At 37.4% G+C, this 24,157-nt stretch overlaps 1 protein-coding gene across 1 annotated transcript in view; it reads left to right on the forward strand.

Moving 5' to 3' along the window:
* The window catches only part of GPC6 (glypican 6), a 752,072-nt gene that overhangs the window by 527,086 nt on the left and 200,829 nt on the right, over positions 1-24,157 (forward strand). Inside the window, exon 5 of the mRNA XM_040055264.1 lies at positions 21,629-21,794. Within this exon, the coding sequence (XP_039911198.1) occupies positions 21,629-21,794 (166 nt within the window). The remainder of the gene's footprint in view (positions 1-21,628; positions 21,795-24,157) is intronic.

Raw genomic sequence — 24,157 nt, forward strand, 5'->3', positions numbered from 1 at the left:
CCTGCGTCCCCTTTCATTACAGCTGTTTCTCTTCTGCACAGGATGATTATGAGACGTAATTTTTGGTATGTGTGTATAACATAGCTGTTATGTTTAATGGCTTGGAAGATATTGTCACTTGGGATTCTAATATTTCTAGTCTTCAGAAGTTCTGGGTGGACCCACTGCTAGACATTTTTCTAATTCTTCTCTTAGCATTTCTCAATTATTTTTTTGCAATCACTTCCAGGCTGCTTATCTCTGAATCAAGAAATATTACTGGATATTGAAGGTGTGATTTCAGTCACATCTTTTTTATTTTCCAGACCCAATGAAGACTGTTGGATCACCAGTCTTGCCATTGATTTCTGCACATGTTCAACCTCAAGCTTTCAGCAATAGGTCCTGTTAATCCTAGGGAAAGGGGTCCCTCAAAACAGTAGTCCATTGACACCAGAGCAAACAGCTGACAATTCCACAGTGGGAACTCAGTCAGGGCAGATTGTTCTGAGCACAATTGGTTTACTGTCCGGAATCTCCCTTAGCACAAATAGAATATTGACTTGTACTTTTTTTTTTTTTTTTTTTTTTGCGCTTCAGGTGTGAAAAGTCCAGGTTTATTGCTGGTCTTATGCGAGCCTGGCCATCAAATTTGTGCCATAAATCAGACACTGGATGCTGCATACAAAGTGAGCCAGCTGTGCATTTAGGGCATTTCAGTGTCTGGAAATGTTTGCCTTAGGTTTTCTGCCATGGGCTTGCAGCTTTTTAAAATCAGCTGTTGCGATGGGTTAGCCTGCTTATACAGCTACTTTATTTGCTTCAGAGGAAAATCTCTCCTTAAATAGCTTCCAGGCATTGGAAACTGCTTGTTAGCTTGCAGGAGGGCTCTAGTTCTCATAAGGGACCCCCTACCCTGGGCACATAAGCCCTGTGAGGAGGCCAGTACAACTATTCCAGAACCTGATCTTCAGGCCACAAGCAAAAAGGCATTGCAGGAAGAAGAGCTTATGAGACACTGGAAATTAGGCCCTTCCTTAATGTTTCCTGAAAAGGGGCAGATTTACACCATATTGTCCTCAGTGAGTAGTTCAGTTTTTAATCTGCAGAACAAGAATAATGGAGATAAGAATGCGAATTTTAAAACAGAGTTTATGAAGCCTAAGTTATTGTGCTCAATTTCACATAAATGCTGATTTAAAATAAAAGCATGTTGCAAAAACTTTAAACTTTCACATATGACAGTCAGAAAGTTAATGTAGTCAGGTGTCTATTAATCTTTTTAAAAATATTTTGTTAACTCAAACTTTATAGCAGATATATTTAGAAAAGCTTGTTTGACATGAAATCTTTATTGTGAGGATAAATCTTCTCTATAAAGCCAAAGTCAAACATCATGTCAGTTTCACAGATTTTCCTATTATAATTATCTTCTCTTGCTTTTCATGGAGTTGGTGTATACATAACAATCTTGCGTCAATCAGTGATAGATGAAACGCATTTAAAGGGCACAATAACGAGGATTTATAAGGAATTGAAGTAACATGTGGTACAAGTGGCCTTTCCTCAAGTTTGTTGCTTATTGCTGAATAGCAGCAATTGGCTGCCACACATGGCTGACTTCATGAAGAGTTCTAGGAGGGTTTGATTCATTGAAGTGACTTTATTAATACAAAATCATGAACCTGAATTAACCAACCAATTTAGATAAGACCATCTGTTGTCTAATAAGATGTGACTGTAATTTGAATAGTGATTTTATAATAAGTGTATTATGGGATGAAGGACAAGCAGATATTAGCTCTGTCTCATTAGCTTACGGGGGGGGAAAAAAAAAAAAAAAAAAAAAAAAAAAAAAAAAAAAGGTAGTTAGTTCGCCACTATGGAACATGGAATATTTTTCTTTAAGTCTTAGCGCAGTTCTGTGTACAAGTATACAGCCCCCATCTGTGTCTTCTCTACCATACAATAATGTCAAAACTAAAAAGATAGTAGGATTCGATGCACCTTTTGGAATACTCTTGTGGTACCTCCTTAGTGGCCATAAACCCATTTTGCTCTTTCTTGGTTCTTCATGGTGCTACTGAATACCCTCACTGCCATGAAGATGAAAATGTAGGCAATCTAGTATATCAACATTATGTCAATGTCATCTGGTTTTGCTTTATTTAGTTGCCCTGTCTGGTCTATTACAAGAATGGAATGTCAGCTAAGTACTGAGAAAACCTGTTCTTTTCTGTTTGGATGTCTGGCAATGAGAAAATGGACAAAGCACATTGTAAAGCTGACTTGTCAACTCAAACTCTCCCTAAAGCTTTCTTATGTTTTTATATGGATGTTAGAAAATGCTGTAGAGTAGATTAAGCTTTACTGCTCACTATCATGCTTTTATTGGACCTCTAAAGCTGAATTTTATAGAACTATTGTCCAGTTAAGTAACAAGGATAAACCTTTTCTTTGGTTGTAAAAACCCAGGCATTAATCCTTATGAATGAAGATTAAGACAGAAATAAGTGCAGATTCTTCTGGCAGTGATTTTCTAAAAAAAGAATTTTGTGTATAGTTTCAGGTTGAGCTGCTGCTTCCTCTCATATCTGAATGATCTTGAATCCAGGAAAGCAAAACATATAATTTACAAGGAATATAGTCCTACTAATTAGAAGGTTGTATTAAAACACCAGACTGAGTGGTTATCTTGGTTTTGAAAGACAGTTGTCTGCCAAGGAAAGTTAAAGCCTCCCTTTGAATTGAGAATGTAAACTCCCTTCCCTTCAAGTTATTACAATTTTGTAATTAGGGGCTTTCAGGCAAAGATATGGGAACAGGAGTAACAGTTCTTTACTAGGAATATTAAAAAAAAAAAAAAAAAAACAAGCAAGACAAGCAAGGAAGCAAACAAAAATCCTGGAAAAACCCTGACAGAGTCAGGGATACAACCTGGCACCTTGTTGGTCAGGGTGTTGGAAGCAGTCCAAATAAGTCCTCCTGGAGTAAGAGATGGGGTTCTGTGGAGTAGAGATGGTCCTGTAGAAAGTCCAGTGATGACGAGATGGGTCTGATCTTCCTCTGGGCATCCAGTGGATAAACCAGATACCTTGTGTTCTTCAGTCCCAGTTTTTATCTAGCTAGGAACAGTGGCTCCTCCCCCTCTGGATGGAGCATCTCACAATAGGATGATGGAATGTGTCATGTCATTGGTGGGCCCTAATGGCCCATTATTAGAAGACGTTCCCCTGGAAGATGGAGGAGTGGTGAAAGAGATAAGAAACACTGCCCCACCTGGTTTTAATGGCTGGGCCATTATCAGAGGGCATCCACCCCCCTGGAGTTACAAGAGAAGGATAAAACATCTCTCAAAAAACAGCTTTCAACAGATGAAATAGAATACACAATTTTAGGTTACATAATCCAAGACAGTGGTGCAATCAGTGTCCTGGAGGAAAAGAATGCCATTGAGATGGACCTTGACAGGCTTGAGAAGTGGGCCTGGGTTCATGAGGTTCAATATAGCCAAGTTAAAAGTGCTGCACCTGGGTTGGGGCAATCCAAAGCACAAATAGGCTGGGCAGAGAATACATCAAGAATAGCCCCGCTGAGAAGAACACAGAGTGTTTGTGGAGAAGAAGATCAACATGAGCCAGCAATGCGCGTTCACAGACAACAAGGCTGAACGCATTCTGGGCTGCGTCAAAAGAATCAAATGAAAAACCTTTTCCTAATATCCAACCCAAACTCCCCTAGAGTTTAATGCTGTTTCCTCAGGCCCTGTCACTTCTCACCAGAGACAAGAGATCAGCAGATTAAGGGAGGTCATTTCCCCCTCTACTCTGCTCCTGAGAGGACCCCCCCCTGGAGTACTGTGTCCAGTTTTGGGCACACCTTTTAAAATAGTGTCCAGTTTTGGGGGTTCTAAGACAGGAAGGATGTGGACCTGCTCAAGCAAGTCCAGAGGAGGGCCAGGTAGATGATCAGAGAACTGGAGCACCTCCCATATGAGAACAAACTGAGAGAGTTGAGGCTGCTCACTCTGGAGGAGAGAAGGCTCCAAGAGAACTGACGGCAGCCTTACAGTACCAAAAAGGGACCCACAGAAAAGCTGGAAAGGGCCTTTTTCTAAGGGCCTGTGACAGCACAAGGGAATTTGCTTTAAACTGAAAAAGGGTAGGTTTAGATTACACTTAAGGAAGAACTACTTTACTGTGAGAGTGGTGAGTCAGTGAAACAGAGAACTTGCCGGAGAACTTCTGGGTGCTGCATCACTGAAAGTGTTCAAAGCAAGCCTGGATGGGGCTTTAAACAACCCAGTGTAGTGGAAGGTGTCCTGCCCATGGCAGGGAGTTCGGAAGTAGATGATTCAATCCAAAGGTCCCATCCAAACTAAGCCATTGAAAAAACTCACGAGTTCCTTGATATGGATATTATGATGTGAAAAATTCCATCAACAGGTTTTGCACTTCCATGTTTCACAACATGTAGATACGGGAACATAAAAGAGCAATTAAATACAAAGGTCTTCAATTTCCCTTAGTCTCTTCTCTGTTGCTACTGCCTTCACAGTCTGAATGCTGAACTTCAGGGACAATGCTGAGTTTGAAAACTAAGGCAACTTTTTGGTAGTCAGCTGGCTATGCCATTGCTTAGTCAAAGACAGAAAACCACCCGTCATCTTAGAGAGAACAGTTCTGGCACCAGGCTAAAGATGAGCTGTAATGTGCAGGATAAGACTCTCCTTGATATCGGACCAAGAAGGCAGCAAGGGCACATTGAGCTTCAAAAGCCAGAGTGCTTTTAATCCTCCACGAAAGCAAAGAATCTGAAACTGATTCTTTTTATGGAAAGATCCAGTTATTCTATTGACTTTTTCAGAAGGCAGACAATGAGTTTTCTGTACAATTTAATCAAGTATCACCAGAGAAGAAATTACACAATATGAAATCCTTGGACAAGATTGAAAGAGCACATTTTGTATTTCCAGAATGGTAAGGATTCATTGCAGCTTCACATTTCCTAACAAACCCTGAAGTGAAAACAATGTCTCTCCATAAATCCCACTGTATCATTTGGACAGGGAGCTACTTTATATTCACATTCATAAGGTTTTAAAACCATAGAATAGTATCCACAAAAATTTCTGAAGCATTTCATTCTTTAGTAAATCTGTAAAAAGTTGTAAGGAGCGGGAAGCCTGAGAGTCTCAGGCAGCAAATACAATCTAAGTAAAAGGAAAATGTATTGCAGGTGCTGATCGTTGACTCAGAGAAGATTGAAAGGTTCTTTGCACATGAAACAAATACACATCAGTGGCAGGGCCACAAGTTTGAAAGTAATATTGCAGCATGTTAGTCATGTTCAGTTAATTTTCTCTGTGTCTCTATTTTTTCTGGGTTTTTTTTAATAACACTTTTTTGGATTTATGACTGAAATCAAAAGGCAGTATTTACTTCCAAGGAATATGCAAGGCTTAAAGTAAAAGGAAGTTATTTTCCAGCAAAGGCTCAGATAAGTTAAACATGTAAGAGTTTCATTTAATGGTTCTCTGTGGAAGATACTTTTGGGCAAGGCTTGTTACACCTGTTACGCCTTTTAAAATGGAATAGCATCTCTTGTATATGTGAATTCTCTTGAATACCATTAATCCCAGGAAGCAGCCACTGAAGCTTTGGAAATGGGAAGGTAAGAAAAGCTTCTGTTTTAAAGGGAAGGTTATAGTTGAGGTTAATTCAGGGTGTCGTGAAAGTGTGGCTGTGACAAGATTTAGTGGCAATGTAAGGCCAAATTAATGCAAGATCAGTGGCCTGCCTATTGATTCTTACCATGGGATCCTGCTGGAATGAAGTCATTATTTAATTATACATTTACTTACACAATAAATAGTTCCCAGAATAGACTGCACTTGATTTTGATGTCTGCAGCTCCATCTTCACTTTTCTTTTGTGCCCATAAATAAGTAGGGAATGAATATAAACACTCCACAAAACTTTCATTTATTGTACTTCACATGCTGTCATTTTCCCAATGTTTTGATTCTTCCATTTAGGACAGTCTGTGATATCAAATAATTCTGGGTACAGAAGCCTCTGAAGATTGTGAAACCAAAATTTCTCAAGATTTGTTTTTTTAAAAAATCATTATTTGAATGGTTTTCTTTTTCTTCTTGAGTAATTTAAAATACTTTCTTTTGCTGTCTCTAGAAACAGACTAAACTTACTGTTCATGCTAAAAGAAGTAACTTAACTGGGACCTAGAAGAAACTGATAAGTACTTTATTGGGATTTAAGATACAACAGCAAAGGCTTGCTATAGAAATCTATATGGGAAAGCTCAGGCACCTACAAAATATCAGGAACATTCACTGAAGTCAAAATTGTATTGTTTCCCTATTTTATATTATCAATTATCAATATAAAATATTTATATTTGATTCTTTTGATTCTGAATCAGATCTGTTTGGCACATCTGTGACTAATAAAAACTTGTAATTAATTCAAGTTAAATTTCTCTTGTGGACCAAGCCCCACATTTTTATCAAATTACACAGATTTGAAGACCCAACAATTGAGAAAAATAATTGTAGTGGTTCTATGTTAATAGTTGGTCTCTTAGACGTTTTTTCCAACCTTATGATGCCATGAAAATGTGACTGGTTGTCACCACAATGCTACTGTTTGAAAAGCAGCATGTAAAAATGGGCAGAATTCACATTTTAAATGCAAGATTATGTTTGTCATTTTTAGAACATGGAAGTATCTTCTTCTGTGCTTGTATAATCCAGTGAAAAGACAGTCTTGCTCAGAAAAGGAATCTCAAATAGTAATTTTATAGAGGGAAAAAAAAATCTCAGCTAATTTGAAGAAAGTTTCATAAAAAGTTGGTGAGAGATTTAGAATGATAGAATATTGAGATGAAAGTGATGCACAAGGACCATCACATCCAGCTCACAGTCTCACATAGGACCATCCCCAAGAGTCACACCATGTGCCTGAGAGGGTTTTCCAAAAGCTTCTTGCACTCTGTCAGGCTGATGCTGTGACCACTGCCCTGGGGAGCCTGTTCAGTGCCCAGCCACCCTCTGGGTGAAGAACCTTTTTCTAATATCCAACCTAAACCTCCCCTGACACAACTTCAGGCCATTCCCTCGGGTCCTGTCACTGTCACCATAGGGAAGAAATCAGTGTCTGCCCCTCCTCTTCCCCTCATGAGGAAGTTGTCACTGCAATGGGGTCTGCCCTCAGTCTCCTCCAGGCTGAACAGACCGAGTGACCTCAGCCGCTCCTTGTGTGGCTTGCCCTCTAGACACTACACCATCTTTGTAGCCCTCCTTTGGACACTCTCTAACAGCTCTACATCTTTCTTGTATTGTGGTGCCCAAAACTGCAAAAAAGATTTGAGGAGAGGCTGCACCAACTCAGAGTACAGCACAACAATCTCCTCCCTTGACCAGATGGTGATTCCAATTAATCAGATAAAGGGGGCAAAATTAACTTTTTCAGTTTTGATCAAAGCAATGAGTAAAATGAATCTGCAGAGCTTAATCTGATTTTCATTGTATCCCACCATATTTATGAAAGCTTCATCTCCACAACTCCTTCATTGTTTTGTACACTGTATTTTTTTTTCCTTTTAAAATAAAATAAAATAAAACTATGTCATTTACAGAGCATAAGAGATAGCATGTAATGAAACAAACCCAGGCTCTGACAGACTGTACTCTAACATATCCGACTCTTAGCTCATACTGTGGAATTTTCTCCTTGGAACGTTATTCTCATTTTAAAACTTCTATGAGAGAGAAAGAGAAAAATCAACTTATGAGATGAGTAAGTAATGAAATAGCTTCCTTTAATAACCATCTCTAGTTGTTGCTTGGTATTTAGGCATTCAAAAAATTAACAAATAAAATGCAGTGCATAAGGGATTTGCTTGCTCATTCAGTAGCATGTGATTAGCCATTAAATGATAACATAGCAAGATCATTATGGTAAATCTCATAATATTGGAGAAATTTCTTTTGTCTCTTGTGCACATATGTCCATAAGTAATAGTGTTAAATTTTTCACATTTTCAACTACTACAGAGGGAATATATACATTTAAATGGGAGTGATAATATGTAAAACATTTTGTTAAGGCTTTTCCTCTGAATGAAGAAATCCAACTATAGTGAAATTCTTTCTGGTTCAGCTTGTCTTTCAGTGCCCTTGACAACTGTAGGGTGAGGGAGAGGAGTGGGAAAAGAGGCTGATACCTGTGCTTCAGGATTTCAGTCTTGGATAAGTGTGTTTTCTTTTGTCATTTCTTTTACTTTTTTCTCATCATAATAGGTGCCCAGCAGTTATTTTTGTTCCATCTCTAGCAGCAGCAGTCACTGATCTCACCATTTTGTAAGCGTGTCCACACAGCCAGTCAGGAGTCTTATAGGTAGAGCAAGATATAGGAATGGGAATGAGATAGAAGGGTTGCAAAGGGCTCATTATAGTAAAGAACCAACTTTCTGAAGTCATCTTGTACAAAGGAGTATTTCTGCAACATTATTTTCTTTTGTTCCAATGTTACTTGCCAAAGCTGCCTTTTAAAAAAGTGCTGAATTCACAGTGGTATTCCTGTTGTCTTCTTCACTCAAGGTGAATAATATTGCTGCGCGGAGGCCATCTATCCCATCTTGTGAAATACCTTTGTGTTTTGGACACAACAGACTTTCCTTACTCTTAAAAGGTTTGGAGAGAGTTTGTGGTACAGTAGCTGACAGTTCATCCATACCGGAGATGCTAAGGATGAGACATCATTCTGAAGGCATTATAAATGGATGTCTGGCACTGAGAGTGCCTTTATGGTTTGAGAGTGTTTATCCTTGTGGTTCTGGAAACCAGACCACTAGGTGGATTATATTGCTGTACATAAATTGTATTCCAGCATGTTTTATAAATCAGGTGGCTTATTCAAATAAAGACAAATGGCAATGGAATAGCTTAAATAGGAATTTACTGCCAGGTAGCCATTAAAAAGCATTATATATATTTTCCCTTTACTGGATTTTCTGACTTAGCCAGCAATAACTTCAGACATTTTTCACTTAGTGACATGGGTCAAATTATCATTCAGTCCAGTCTGTGTGGTCTTTTGAGGTTCAAGATGAATGTTTGTTTTTTGGGTTTTTTAATCCATCTAATTTTACAAGCTGTAGAGCTTCTTTCATTCTTTTAAAGGAGAACTTGGTGTACTGAGGGAGAAATACACAAATCCTTTCCTTGGTCTAGTTGCAACTTTGTTCAAGACCAGTGCAGTCAACAGTACAATCAAGACTGCCCTATTCTTTTTTTTTTTTTTTTTTTTTTTTTTTTTTTTTTTTTTTTTTTTTTTTTTTTTTTAGGAGAGAGACTGTGACAGTCAGTTGGGAAGAATGACACAGCAGGGACAAGGGCAGTCCCAGTTACAAACCTTCCCCCATATGCACTGTGCCTGAGACTGAGATTTCAGGAGTTGTCCATGAAGATCATAGCTGCAGTGGCTGCATCAGGCCCTCAGTCAAGAGGTGGTATTGTGGCCATTGACCACGTCACCAGATCATCTGTGGAAGCATGAGATCCAGAGTCCACCTAAGAAAAGATGAAAGCACACAGGGTGGGTGGTTTTATGTGCAGATATCACATCCTGACACGCAGTCACATTGTGACCACAATAGCTGGAAGCACTGCACTTTTGGGTTGATGCATGGAGTGGATGGAGGAAATGATTACTCCTTCCCATGCCTTCCAAATCCATTTAATATAAAATCTTTAGGCTGAGGATGTGTCAGACACTAAAGTGATAAGAAAAGATGATGCACTTGATCTTAGCCAACAGCTGGGAAGTGTGCATCAGGGACAAGGGCTTCAGTGCATACTGCAGAGCACTTCTGCCCAGTGAGGATGATATAGGATCAGCACTTTCAAGAGCTATTGACAGCTCTAAAAGATGACACATAAAACAATGATTTCCTCAGCTGAGAAAGTAAGAACTGTAAATCAATACAATTACAACAGTTCATAGAGATAACTGAAATTGCTGGGGTTTAAATTACTCTGGAAAAAATTCTGAGCAAAAGAAAATAATCTTAGACTATATTGTTTACTTCTTTAATATCTTCTTTTATTTTTCTCATTTATAGATCTCCTGCATCTTAGATACTAGACAGCCCCACACAAAATGAATTTTCTTGCTCAGTTTCGGGTAAACAAAAAAGTAATCTGAATAATATCTTACCTGCTAAGAATTTATGAGGAACAAGATATTAAAAATATTTCCATATAGTTGTAAGACACTATTTCTGGTTTATACATCGACCTAAAATTCGTGGTAGGATAAATGAAGATTTAATAGTGAATTTCAGATACAGTCTATCTCTAAATAAAAGAAAATGTAAATCTGATTGTCAGATATATTTTAATAGATTAGGTTTGATCTGCTTCCTGCAGGCGTGAACAAATAACCAGATTAAACTTGACAAATTGTCTTTTATTTGGTACTTGCTTCTTTCATACCAATGCTACAATGTCCCTACTTTCCATTGGAATTATTTCCCAAAAATTACAGTACCTAAAGTATAATATTATAATATTAGGAATCATAAAGGTAATTTGCTGCTGCAGTTCGCCCTTATGCTATTGGGGAAAAAACAATGTGTCTAATCTTAGATTTTTTTCATACATGATTTCAGGTTTTCTAATGTTTATGAAGAAGGAAGAAAGTTGACTCTTTTAACAGGACTAATTTGTTTTAATATGTAAAACATTATCTAGCAAATTATATACTTGAGTTCATATCACATAGTCGTCAAGTGTTAGTACTTTGGACCATGTTTTTCTTTAGTGTACAACTCAGAGACAAAATGCTGAGAAGAATCCTTGTTCATAGAAACATAAATTCCCCTAGCTACTCTTGTTTTGATCACCTCCATATGTTTCTTTGTAGTGTCTTAGAAGTAGGACATACAGACACTAGTGAGGAGCCCTCTGTTTTTATGTTTTGTGTCTATAGGTAAGGAGTTAGGAGGAAGGGATTAAAAGAGAAATAAAAGAAAATAAAATGATGAATATTTACTCTAAGCTATGCAGTTCTAAGAACTGCAAGTGCAATACTCAGCAGAAATGTGGGCACACATCCCATAAACAGGTCATTCCAGACCACAGTCATCATCCCAAGGTGCACTTGAGCATATGTTAAATATTTTATATATGGTACTTATATTTACAAGTAGCTCTCTGAGAACCGAACAAGAGTATTTGAAAGACCATAAAGGAGGAAGTTAACATGGAGCTGTAGGGTGATCTCACGTGACTTGGGCTCATGTAATGTAGTGGGCATTTATGGATCCTATAAATAGATGGTGAACTATTTTTAAAGTATCTCTCTGCTTCTGTGCTACACTGAATATATTACCAAGACATTGTGGTTGATTATTGGAACCCAGCAATGTATCTGACTAGAACCTTGCTGGGATGCCTTAAATATCTGACATCCTTCTTCCCTTTAGAACTTAAGGAAATAGTTAAATATATTTCCTTTCAATCTCCAAAGCTGCATATGATTCATACAGAATTCATTTTACTGTCCTGTCTGTTTTGATCCATCTTGTGCTTAACTCACATAATGACATTAAAAAGGTGAATAAGCAAAATATTATATTCTATTGTGTCCCAGAAAATTAGCATCTTGCTTTGTGTGGGGCTGCAGGGTCATCAGAAAACAGTCCCTCTTTAAAGCAGGCTTTACATTCCTTGGTACCTTGATGACTGTTTTTTGTACCTAACCTGTCTCTGACATAGTGTGACCAGCTTATTGCAAATAATCAGAGTGAACATTTTGTTTCAAACTTCAGCACTCTTTACTTGGTCTTTTGATTTTTATGGAGAAGGACCACGAACATGAGTAACTTTAAAAATCTTGTTTGATTTCTATGAATTTTCCTTAGCCTTTTTCCCAACAGCCCGGGGCTAGTAATGGAATTTTATAATTTGAATTTACCTGAAAAATGTTCAGCATAGGAATATGGTGAGGCTTAACAAGTAGGCAAAGCCATCGAACTTGGACTTTCCTGCTTCATTACTCCTACAATTTTGTTTCTTTCTCTAGTAAAAATAGCCTTCTTTTAGTACTAATTTACCCAGTTCCTACCCTTTTGTCACCGTGAATATGCAGCCCAGACAATTCATCTGTTACATGGGAAAACAGCTGGAAGGAATCTACATATCCTTACCTGCCGTTTCTAGGAAATTGCCATTGTCAACTAATTCAGATAATGATCACATTTAGTGACCACCTTACTACAAACTTCCAAAGTGCCTTTTGCATCTTGACTCCAGGTTTCTTAGAGGAGCAGGAACAAGTTGGGTCAATCCGTTGTCACTTGTCATCTCGAATTATTGCATAACTTATCATCAACCAGGACAGCCAATATTATGTATGCATTTATTTCTCATGAGTGTGTTGCTGCTGACACCGCACAAATAAGACATCCCACAGCCCTTTCCACCACTCTGATTCATGCCCTTTTTAAGTCAGTGAAACAATTCACACATCAGTAGACAGTGAAGGAGAGGTACTTGTCAGTGATCAGAGCAGTTTTGCAGCTCGCTTTCTCAGAGGGAACTGCTTTTCTTCTCAGGTGCTTTTTGGCTGGCATGGTGAATCATAGGCAATCAGCAAGAATGCTCTCAGGTATAGAGTCTGCATTTCAAACTTCGTGGGTGTTTCAAGTAGGACTGTCTTTGACCATTCTTCACATCACTTTCTTATCCAGATACTGCTGCACAAAACGTCTAAGTGCATGATTTGATCATTATCTCCTGCTGTGGCAATTCTCTTTCTCTCAGAGTTTTTCCTTCTGCTTATCTGGGGGTTTGATTTCCAGATTATCAAGGACTTCCCTTTCTATTTATGATTTGTACATGGGCAATACTAAACCTACTTCTCTACAGCAGTTTCTTTTCCTCACAGGGAGTACGAGGCTGAAAGAAATGAGCACACTCTCTTTTAAGGGAGAGGCAGTTTAGATTTTTTTTCTCTGGGAAGAAAGCAGAGGAGCTACTTTTTATTAAGAGAGTGTCTTAAAGTTTACGTTCCAGACAAAATGGTGGGCTTTGAAAGCCTAACAGCTGTGACATTCCGTCTTTGTTTCTGTGTGATATAAAACTTTTCATCTTCTGGGAGTGGATGGAAACATTTATTTCAGAGATTTTTTCACCTTAGTGTTGTCCTTGAAATGCTAGGAATGTAACAGATGGAATCTGTACCTCAAATTCTGTTTAATGTGGGATTACTCTAAAAACAGATGAGAAAGATAAACATTCTTCTACAAAATTTGCAGGGCAGATTTTTCAGCTCAGTGATATCTCATGGGATGTAAATCCTCGTATCCTGGAGTATTTTCTCAACTTGTGTGATTTTAAGTCAAATAAATTTTCATTTCCACCCAGTTTGTTTGAATTTAATTATGTTTCTGACAGGTAAAATGGGATTTAAGAACATTTTAATATTTATATATGAGTGTTCAAACATTTTATTTTGTAAAAAAATTCTTTAAAGTGTCATTCAGAAGTGAATCAAGAGATTACAAAATAAGCTTTACACAAAATATCTTGTGACTGCCGCTTTTCAAGTGCTTTTCTAATTTTAGATTTTCTGTATTCAGATCATCTGATAAGTAATTTTTCTAGTTTCCTAAAAATAGGAGAGGCTATTCTTTTACTCTGTAAATAGAGCTTCAGTCTCACCCAAGTAAACATCTGAGCATTTTGGCCTTGTCTTTTTTTGCTCTTGACTTCTTTAGGGAAATTGTGAAATTCCACAACTCACCTCTCCAACAGTTATTTATTATTTGATGTGCAACCTCCTGCTGTAATCTCTTAGAGACTTCAAATAATTATTTTCATATGGCCATTTTCAAAATTATATGTTGTGATAGCTTAGGCAAATTATAGATAAGAGTGATGCCCACAGGCAGTGTTCAAAAATCCTGATGCTTAATTTTTAGGGGTTTATATACTTAAATTCCTTTATAAATTACTTGTAATATTTCCTGGTTTCTCATCTGCTAAATAGAGGGGCAATATTAGTACACCTTCCAGAATTATGCACATGCTGGAAAACAACTGAGATGCAATAAATAAGAAAAATGCCTCAAATTTAAGTAGGCATTAGAAAGAAAGGTAGTTGCCATGCTTCACGTGATTTCAAAGTCATGGATACTGGAAAAGGACATCTCAGTTGGGCAAGAACAATGGCTAAAATTTCTTCTTCTTTCTTAATGCTGCACAGTTTGTTATCAGACAGTAAATGTTTCACTTTTTTGTTACATTATAAAATTATCTAGGGTTCAACTATATTGCCCTAATTTTTTCCTAATTATTTAATGAATATCTTGAACTATGCATTATACATTCTCTAGAAAAATATTTTCTGGGATATGACTACATTAAAATTAATATAACCCAGTTGTCTCATCATATCAATGAGATATACTATCTCAGGTTTGGAGGAATCTTGCACCTGCTTAAAGGGCTGTAGTTTTTTATTTTTAGTTTGATATAATTCAAGCACAAAGTCAAAGCCACTAGTACAAAGCTGTAGTACTTTTGGTTGATATAAGCAAATATTCCCAAATTGACCTTCTACAACATAAATTCCCAACTGACTATGGCTGATGAAATACTTCCATTTTTATATCAGATTGTGCTATAAAAGCAGTGAACTGAGCTCTTTGATGAGTCAGGCTGAAGCAATGAGAAGTACTTCAATAGAGCATTCAAAATCTTATGAATATTTCTATGTAGTTCTAATTGGATACATAAAGACATAATTTCAGTTGAAATCCACTGAAAAGAACTTTCTTGATACCTTGACTATTAAAGTAAATCAGAAATAACACAGTGTTCATGAAAACAGCAAAAATATGGGCAAAAAGAAAATTTAATTACTTGGATCAAACAGTGAGCAGATCTTTGAAGAAAAGAAAGAGCAGAAGGAACAATACCAACATTACCAGTTAAGCTTTACCTGCTTTTCCCAATAATAAAAACAAACAAAAAATCAGAAGGGAGTGACTGTAACACATGGAGAAGATAATGTCAAAGGTATATGGCAAAAAATAGTCACTGATTGGGCTGAAGTTTAGTCATTGTCCTGAGGTTAATTAAAGATGAAATTAAAGAAAAAGCTCTTTGGATGTCTGATCCAGAGGTTTCTAATAATCTTGTGTGCTCTATATAGTGTGCTTTGTGATACATCTCAGTATGATCCTGGTTGCATCACTGTCATGATGGGTGATCAGAAATTATGGGTTTTGTGCTCAGGAGAAAATTCCTCAGTACTAGCACGTTCAATACAATTCTTAATTAAAGGTTTTTCTTCTTCCTTCTCTTCTGAAATCACAAGCATGAACAACTAATCCTTATGTCCCCTTTTATTTTTAAATAGAATATTTGATAGAAATGCTAGAATTAAACTGTGGAGGATTTGGGGACAGGAATCCCTAGAATTGTACCATGGAGTTCTCCATGGAGAGAGTAATCCATGGAGATTAGCTTTCTGGTAAAAGAATGTAGGGATACTTCTTGAAATTAGTCAAGACATTCTAATGTATGAAAGTTAAAACTCTGACCTGGCCATGTATATAAACCTTTTATGACACAAGGATAACAAAGGGCCTAGAAGGGAAGCTGTATGACAAGCGGCTGAGGTCACTCGGTCTGTTCAGCCGGGAGGAGACTGAGGGGAGACCCCATTGCAGTGACAACTTCCTCATGAGGGGAAGAGGAGGGGCAGACACTGATTTCTTCCCTATGGTGACAGTGACAGGACCCGAGGGAATGGCCTGAAGTTGTGTCAGGGAGGTTTAGGTTGGATATTAGAAAAAGGTTCTTCACCCAGAGGGTGGCTGGGCACTGGAACAGGCTCCTCAGGGTATTGGTCACAGCACCAGCCTGAGAGAGTCCAAGAAGCGTTTTGGACAATGCTCTCAGGCACATGGTGTGACTCTTGGGGATGTCCTGTGCAGGGTCTGGAGTTGGACTCAATGATACTGATGGGTCCTTTCCAACTCAACATATTCCATGATTCTGTGACTCTAGTCCTGCGTAAACTCTTGAGATAATTAGGCTGTGAATAAAATTATGTTTTGGAAACTTAATAATTTTTCTGTCACTGGGTAGACGGACTGCACAGAGATTAAAAAAAATTATTTAAGGATGCTAGTACCTCAGTTTCTCAGACAGTGCACCTTTCCTTTGCTGGACACACATTAGCTGAGTGGAAAGCTGGATGATATAGCCAATATTCAAGTGTTAAATACAGGGATTAGTTTCAAAATTCTCTCCACTTACGGACCACTTACATGAGATTGCAGGAGTATACCTCACCTTCATCTTGAACACCAAATGGGAAGGAAGTAGAAATTTCCATTTTTAATCCAGCAGCTTGATTATTAATGCATTTGTAAAACTTGTGAAAAATAAAATATAATCCCCTTCTCATTCAAACTATGGGCTATTCTACTGTAGCAGCATTTTTAAAGAGTGTGTTTCCTTGGCCAATAGCTAGATTGTTTGGTTCCTCCCAGCAGTTTCACCCACAAGGTCTTCATGCTAAGGAATGTTTCCGTGGTTTCAAATGGGAGGAGTTCCTTTGGATGCACAGGAAATGTAGGAAGTATGCATGTTCCCTGATGTGGTCTCAGTAGTGATTCATTCTGCTCATATTTGACAAATTTTATTTTATGCCAAGAAACGACAGGATCTGGACCTAAGTATGGTTATGGACTTACTCTGTGAGTTTAGGTACATTCAATATAACTTTGGAAGAACATCCCTACCTTATTATCAGACAATGTATACCAGCTACTTTGGTAGGAAATCTACGATAAATAAAAGAGAAACCATGTCTCAACATATATGATCCTTCTAAAGGACCAGTTGTTCTAAAAACCAGTTGTTTAAACAGTTTCTCTGATTTTTTTCAGCAGAAAAAAATATTTATGTTTGCATATTTGACAAAGGCAAGGATTTTGATTATAAAAACAGGTCAAATACATAAAGCAGTCTGCAAATGCAGTGTTACAAAAGAGTAAAAATTCCTGGCTTTTACCCAAAGTTCTCTCCTCAATTATTTATATTTGCAAGTTCACCATTGCAAAATCTGTCTTCCAGATGAAATATTATTCCTCCTAGACTTTCTGAAGGGAGAAGACAAGTGTTCAGTAATGAAGCCCTTAAGAATATTGCTTTTGGGGGAGTTTGCATGTATGCAAAAACATGCATTTAGGTAAAGCCGAAGCTGTCAGAAAACGTTACAAAATGCAGTAATGTAACATGTCCTGAAGCTACTAGGCTCAATCAAAGCTCAGAAAGGCACTTTTCTGATGCGCTGTATTCCACGTATGCTTGCTCTAAAATGAAGCTGTCCTAGTCAGTCAGGGAGACAGCATGCTGTAATTAATGACTCCTCTATAGCAGTTTCCCCAGTTATGTCATTCAGTGTGATGTGACTGATTTATATGATTTACGTACGAACCAGTTATTTCTAAACTTTGAAGTCTATGTAAATTTCTCTGCTGCAATTATTGTAGAGCCAATTGCAATGTGTTTGAAAAGGAAAAAAAAAAAAAAAAAAATCAAGCTGTACCCATCCACAAATATTGCTTACAGAAAAAACATTGAAACTCCTGAGCTGAGGAACAGCTCTCCTCAGGAGATGCAGATTTTGAGGTTTAGAATACCACTGAATGAAATTACTATCTGCTTTTTTGGCTGGTCTGCAGAAAAGTACTTAGGTGTGAGAGACTCTCAAATTTTTTTTTTTTTTTTTTTTTTTTTTTTTTTTTTTTTTTTTTTTTAAGATGGAAATGGCAAATGGGCTTTCAAAGGCATTTCATAGCATTATCCAGCAGCAAGAAGGTGGTTGAAAATCAAATTTTTGTGGTAATATCCAGATTTCACAAGTTCATAGCTTTCTGAAATACTCACAGTCTAAGCTAGATATTTTTTATATTTGGATTCTTACCACAATTTTAGAATTTTAGACCAAAATTTGATTAATTTTGTATGAAAGACGTTTCAGCTGCCGTTGAAGAAAGAAAAAGATGACTGCATTCTTTGAAAATAAAGGTTCGGAAAAACCAGCTGAAGCTGATAACTGAAACCTGGATGCTCACTGAAGACTAGGTTCAGAAAGGCACTTAACTGCTGTAATACAGCATTTAACTTTTAACCTTCAGACTTCTAAAGTAGCTGTACTATTGGTAATATTTCCCTGAACCAGTTTGGATAACTACAGGTACATCAGTACTGCTAAGTGACAGTTGAATATGCAGCAGGATTGAGAAACGGACTCATCCCTTGCTCAGGTCACAGCTTAATTGCTTGCCCATTTCACAGATGTGTTTTGGATCTCTCCACCTGTCTCTCCATGAAATACACTTTTGGAAGGACAGACACTGCCTCCAGAGACCTGTATGAAGCTATGTCTTGTTGTGGCCCCCTCCCTTCTTTCGATGCTGAGCAGATTATAATATAAGCACTATGAAACCTCCACTTTCACTTCAAAACACACATTTTATTTAGCTTCCTTTAACTCCCATTGTCTGCATTACTAACTCCTATTATTCCTAACACTTTGAGCTGAAAAAAACCCGCACAAAATAATTGTGTATTTTAGTCACCCAGGCGCTAAGTGGAACCCAGAGGAGACATAGTGCCAATATGATGTGGTAGTGTGGGATGTGGCCAGCTTGGAGGAGAAGGAGGGAGCAGTAAGCAAGTGAATGTCAGCCAGCAGGCACAGCAATTCATCTATGCTTGTATTTTATATCACCAGTGTAGCATATTCTGAAACTGAGTTATACAGCATCCAGATTGATCAGCAAGGATCTCTTTGTGTTCGTATTTGTCAGAAGATGATGTAGGTAAGTCAGATGCAGATATAAATAACATGACAGAGGCTTCTGTAGAAACTTTCTCCATCTGCTCTTTGCTTGGACCCACCTCTTGGCTTCTTCTCTTAAAAAACATATTACTTCACTCCTAACAGAAGCAGACCACCTTTCTTTCTTTTAAAATGCTCTTAATGATGCCACCATTTTTGTATGAGAGATATTAAGACACTCAAACAAGATATGAGACACCTGGGTCCTGTTCATTCTTTTTGAGTGGTTGGAAATTATCCTTACTACTTCACAGTGGAGTGTGACCAGAGGTACTCTTAAAGCAGTTGTGTAGTGTGACAACGACTCAAGATTCACAGGGCCTGTGTAAATAGATACTCTATCTGGCCTTTAGGGTCCTGTCCTAGCAGATGTGGGGCATGATCTGGATCTCTGGCAGAGTAGCATGATAGCTAGTTTGCTCTCAGATTGCTCTTGTTATAAAATAAGGCTTGCATAAATATTGATGGTATTTGCTCTATATAAAGACAATAAAAGAAAGGTAATATATAATGTAAAGACAGAGACTGTCTTCTCTCTTTTCGATATGCTTTTCAATAATTAACTTGACAGGAAGTTTTTGCGTAAGATCAAGATCTTGTAGGTGTATGTCAGCACAGGCACCAAAGTGGATTTGGAAAGGTGTGGATGGGAAAACATGTGGATTCCAGCTGAATTTAGGGATCAATGGGGTGCTGATAACTTGTCATTGACAAGACTACTGGAACCGGGAAAAAGAGTAACTTTAAGCATGAAAGGAACCTAGCTGATAAAAGTCTCCATACTCATAGACAGAAATACCTCTGGCTTTAAGCAGCAATTTCAATGTAAATTTGAATATTCTGCTGTTGTTGACCATAAATATATGTATTCTGCTTACTTCCTTCTTTGGTGCTAGTCTTTTTGTAAAAATTTACCTGTTCTAGGTTTTGAGGTATACAGTAGTTGGATAAGTGACTCTAAAAAATAGTTCTGAGCAGAGAAAATAATAAAGTGCACCTTTTTTTGAATTTGGATTTTCTGCTATTCAGTAAGGTAGAAGTTTTCCCTTGTGCTTTTTCTAACCAATGGGTCATTCATAACATCATTTGCAATGTGGATTCTTTGATATCTATGAGGAACTGACCTCATGTTTCACCCTTTTCCTCAGTAAAGGCAATAATAGACCCTCTCTCCTCTTTTTTATCTCAGCTGTCTATTTAAAAGAAAAAACATGTAGGATCTTAATGTACTGAGACCTAAAGTTAAATTTGATTGAAACTGGCCGATGGTTCAAAAGCTATTGGAAAAGGATGGATAAATATACCTTCACACATACCATCACTGTTCTGTTTGCAAAGTGCATTTCCCTAGGAAACTAAAGCTAAAATCCATTCTGAGCATATTCAGAAGCATGTGTTACAATGCTATATCTCAGAAGCTTTTTAGTTTAAAAATGTCCTGTGTAAAGACTATGTTCTGTATAGTTCTCTAAAAATCAATGATTTAACACCAAAAAGGGAGAAACAACTCCCAGAGAAAAAGAAAGGAAACACAATTTTAGTACAATACTGATAATACAAACTGAAACAATCTGTTCAGCCTGTATCACTATAGTGCAAAGTTAGATTCATGATTTCAGCACAGATTATGGAAAAAATGGTTTAATCCTTTCAAATTCGTATCAGTAGTGTTGCATTTATTCATAAACAAACAGGTTGAGTGAAAGGAGTGTCATTGCTTTGCAATCTCCTGTCCAGGAATTTTGAAATCACTGAGGAACCTGCAGCTCTTTGTCATTACTCTAGATTGTCACTCCAGCATGAGATACTTGTTCTCCACTGCACCGTGACAAGATGCTAATGTGAGTAGTACCCAGTGCACACTTTTAATTCAAGTTGGAAACTCTGGCATGAAAACGTATATTTTACTAGTACATATGACTTTCAAAGTCTGAGATTAGACAACTAAATACAGAAGAGAAGTTCACATGTGCAGACATGTGCCATGCTGATGTGAAAATTGAAATGCATTAGATTGTCTATAATGCTTTTTGTCACTTGAGATGTTGAAAGCATTAAAAAAAAAAAAAAAAACCAAAAAAACCACAAACAAACACAAAAACCACAAAACAACCACCACCACCCAAACAAACCCTGTCTGATCTCTTTATGAATTTGTCTGAGAAGAAATAAGGGTATTTTTGTCCAAAAACAGAATTATATCCCTTTGTCATCGTGTAGTTCTGAATAAATTTATAGAATCCATCAGGATTATCCTGGATTTACTGTGCTTTTATAAAGAGGAGATTTTAATCCAGTGCCGGTGTGACTGACAGTTCTAGCTTACATAGGAAGAGTGAGAAGTCTCCTCAGGATCCTCCACGCTAGGATCAGTCAGTTACTACCCACCTGATTCCCTGGATGTTTTTCCTTCGATTTTCCAGGAGATTGTGTGTGGGAGGGCTGGGGAGGCAAGCACTGCTATCAGTAGGGGAGTGTTGATTTTTGCATTCCTGAAAGCCGCTGCTGTGCTAAATGAAGATAATTGTCAGGAATTGATTAGTTTTATAGAAGAGTGTTATTAAGGGTTGAGCTCTTTTCACAAATTGCCCCTTCTGCACTTAGTGCTTGAGAGGCACAATCTCAGCCATCCCGAAATTCACAAACAGGAGATTGATTTCCTCCTTTTTCTTTTTCTTTCCCTGCCTTAAACTCTGCAGGTCAGTCCCACCCCAGGGTGCATCCGGGCGTTAATGAAGATGTTGTACTGCCCTTACTGCAGAGGACTTCCCACTGTGAAACCTTGCAACAACTATTGCCTCAATGTAATGAAGGGCTGCCTAGCAAATCAGGCTGATTTGGATACTGAGTGGAATCTGTTCATAGGTAAGAAGAGTTTAAATATTAGTGGAAGGAAACTCTGGTAATATAAAATCTCTGCAGGGCTCTGTGAGGTTAGAAGACACTGTTGGTCAATATCTGGAATGAAGCAACTGCAGCTGCAGCTCACTTTCTAATTGAACTTCATGGCTTGCAGTAAGAAACGATTACTCACCCTGCCCTAAGCCAGTCACATTTCACATTTCATATTTCCAAAGGAATGGTGTGGTGTTATGGCTTCTGAGCTGAATTATTACATGCTATGTGAAATGTTGAGAAAGATTTGGTTGAGGATTTGATAACAAGCTTAACATGGCAGAAATAGTATGTATTACAACTGAAAACTAGGCTTTTGCAAGCTGAGAAGATAATAACATTGTCTAACATCCAGTCAACATATATCACAACAGCTGCTGTTCTTAATTCTGGTAGTACAGCCAAAAAGCTTCAAAAGTTACATATACGAAAAATTATGAATTCCTCATTTGCTACAATCCTGTAACAAAACAAATCAAAAAACCAACCAACCAACCAACAGCAACAACAACAAAAAGTAACATATAACAAGAAATACTTTTAAGTTGCTTTTGGTGGTAGGATAAGGATGACAATTAGACAAGGCTGATGATAATATGGAAGGAATGGAACAGCTAGTTAGCCTAGACACTAATGAGAGTCATAGTCTAGACTGAATTTCAGAAAAATAAATGCAGCTGGAAAAAATGGGATAAAACTTCCTTTATTGCAGCTGAAGAAAGGAAATTTATTTTCTATTTTTGGAAAGATAAAACATAAGCAATCTCATTCTGCTTAATTTCAAACCCCACTGACCAATGTGACTTTGAAAATTTGACTCTGACTCATTAATGGATTTTTGCTTTACTCAGCAGTGCAAGATGGATAGGGAGAAGAAAACAGGATGAAAAATGAATCAGAGTATGAAAAGTGAAAACGAGCATTGAGTGTGCTATAAAAAGAACATGCAAACAACAATTTTAAACAAATGATGCAGATACACTTGCCTTCCCGGTCTCTTGTACTGGTTAAAGGAGTTGACATCAGAAACTGATGTATGGAGGGATACTTGTGGGATTACTGGAGTGAAAAGGAGAATCTGATCATCATCAGAAAGCTAAATAGAACCTGATAGGAAAAAAAAAATGCTAACCTGTTAAAGACATTGCATAAGCTACTTTCCTTGTCATTAAAAAATAAACAAGTGCTGAAATGTCACTAATTCTGATTTAAAAAAAAAAAACAAAAAAAAAGTAGGCTTTTAAGAAAAAACAAACAAACAAATAAAAAAAAGCGTTTGAACTAAAATAAACAACAGAGGTTTCTTTAAGGCAAGCACCTGTTTAAATCAAAACCTGGAAGTTAAGGTTTGAGGTGTTAAGAGACGATTTCCTCTTCTAGTGCTTTAAATTCAGTGAGAGTCCTGGGCATAGCGAGACATGTTGGAATGTGTGGAAATGCTTACAGATTCAGACTTTCAGATTCTTTGCTGCAAAGCCTTTGTCTTCATCAATGTCTCTCTGGTTTTGATTGTTCTTGCCCTCAGAAAATAAAAACTGCATGAAAGCTTGTATGTTATGTTAAAACATAGTGCTAATTTATTAAATACCATAGTCAGGTAGGCTACTATGCAATTATCCCTGCAAGACAATGTTGACAAGGCAGTATACAGTACAAACACGTCAAATCATACTTCCTCTTTCTTCTACCTATACAACTTCCCCCTGTAACTTTATGGAGAAGAAAATAGAGGAGATACAGAGATTTTCATGTGTTTGGAACAGGTATTCTGTTTTATCCCATTTTTCAAGCCTCTGACAGCTTTGCTGAAGATGAGGGTCCTTCCTTTATGAAAGACTGAAATGAGGCAAGTTGTCTCTGTCTCTGACAGCTGTCAGAGGCTTTCAATAACACATGCAATTCCCTTAGTGGTAAACACAACAAAACTTCTACTCACTGAATTAAAACGAACAGCAACGTTTTACAGCACCGCTGAGCTATGAAAGATTGGAAATTATGCATGAGCAGTTTTTATCCCTGTTCCAGTATTAGGAACCATGCACTAGTGAAAAAAAAAAAAAAAAAAAAAAAAAAAAAGAAGATAATTTTGTGCATTAACAGTCTCTGCCTAGGCAGGAATCCCAAATGTTAGTGCATATTCATACACAAGATAGTTTTGCTTAGCTCATAATCTGTGCATTGCAAAATAGTTTTGCTTAGTTCATAATCTGTGCATTGCAATGTTGTTTTGACAGAAGTTTGTACTAGGAGAAAACTCTCAGCTATATTTGTCAGTAAATAAGTAAATCCTGTGGTTTGGACTGCATGTCCTGATATTGTTCTGTAGTTACAAC

Source organism: Hirundo rustica, chromosome 2 (assembly GCF_015227805.2).
Source record: "Hirundo rustica isolate bHirRus1 chromosome 2, bHirRus1.pri.v3, whole genome shotgun sequence".
Classification (NCBI taxonomy): Eukaryota; Metazoa; Chordata; class Aves; order Passeriformes; family Hirundinidae; genus Hirundo; species Hirundo rustica.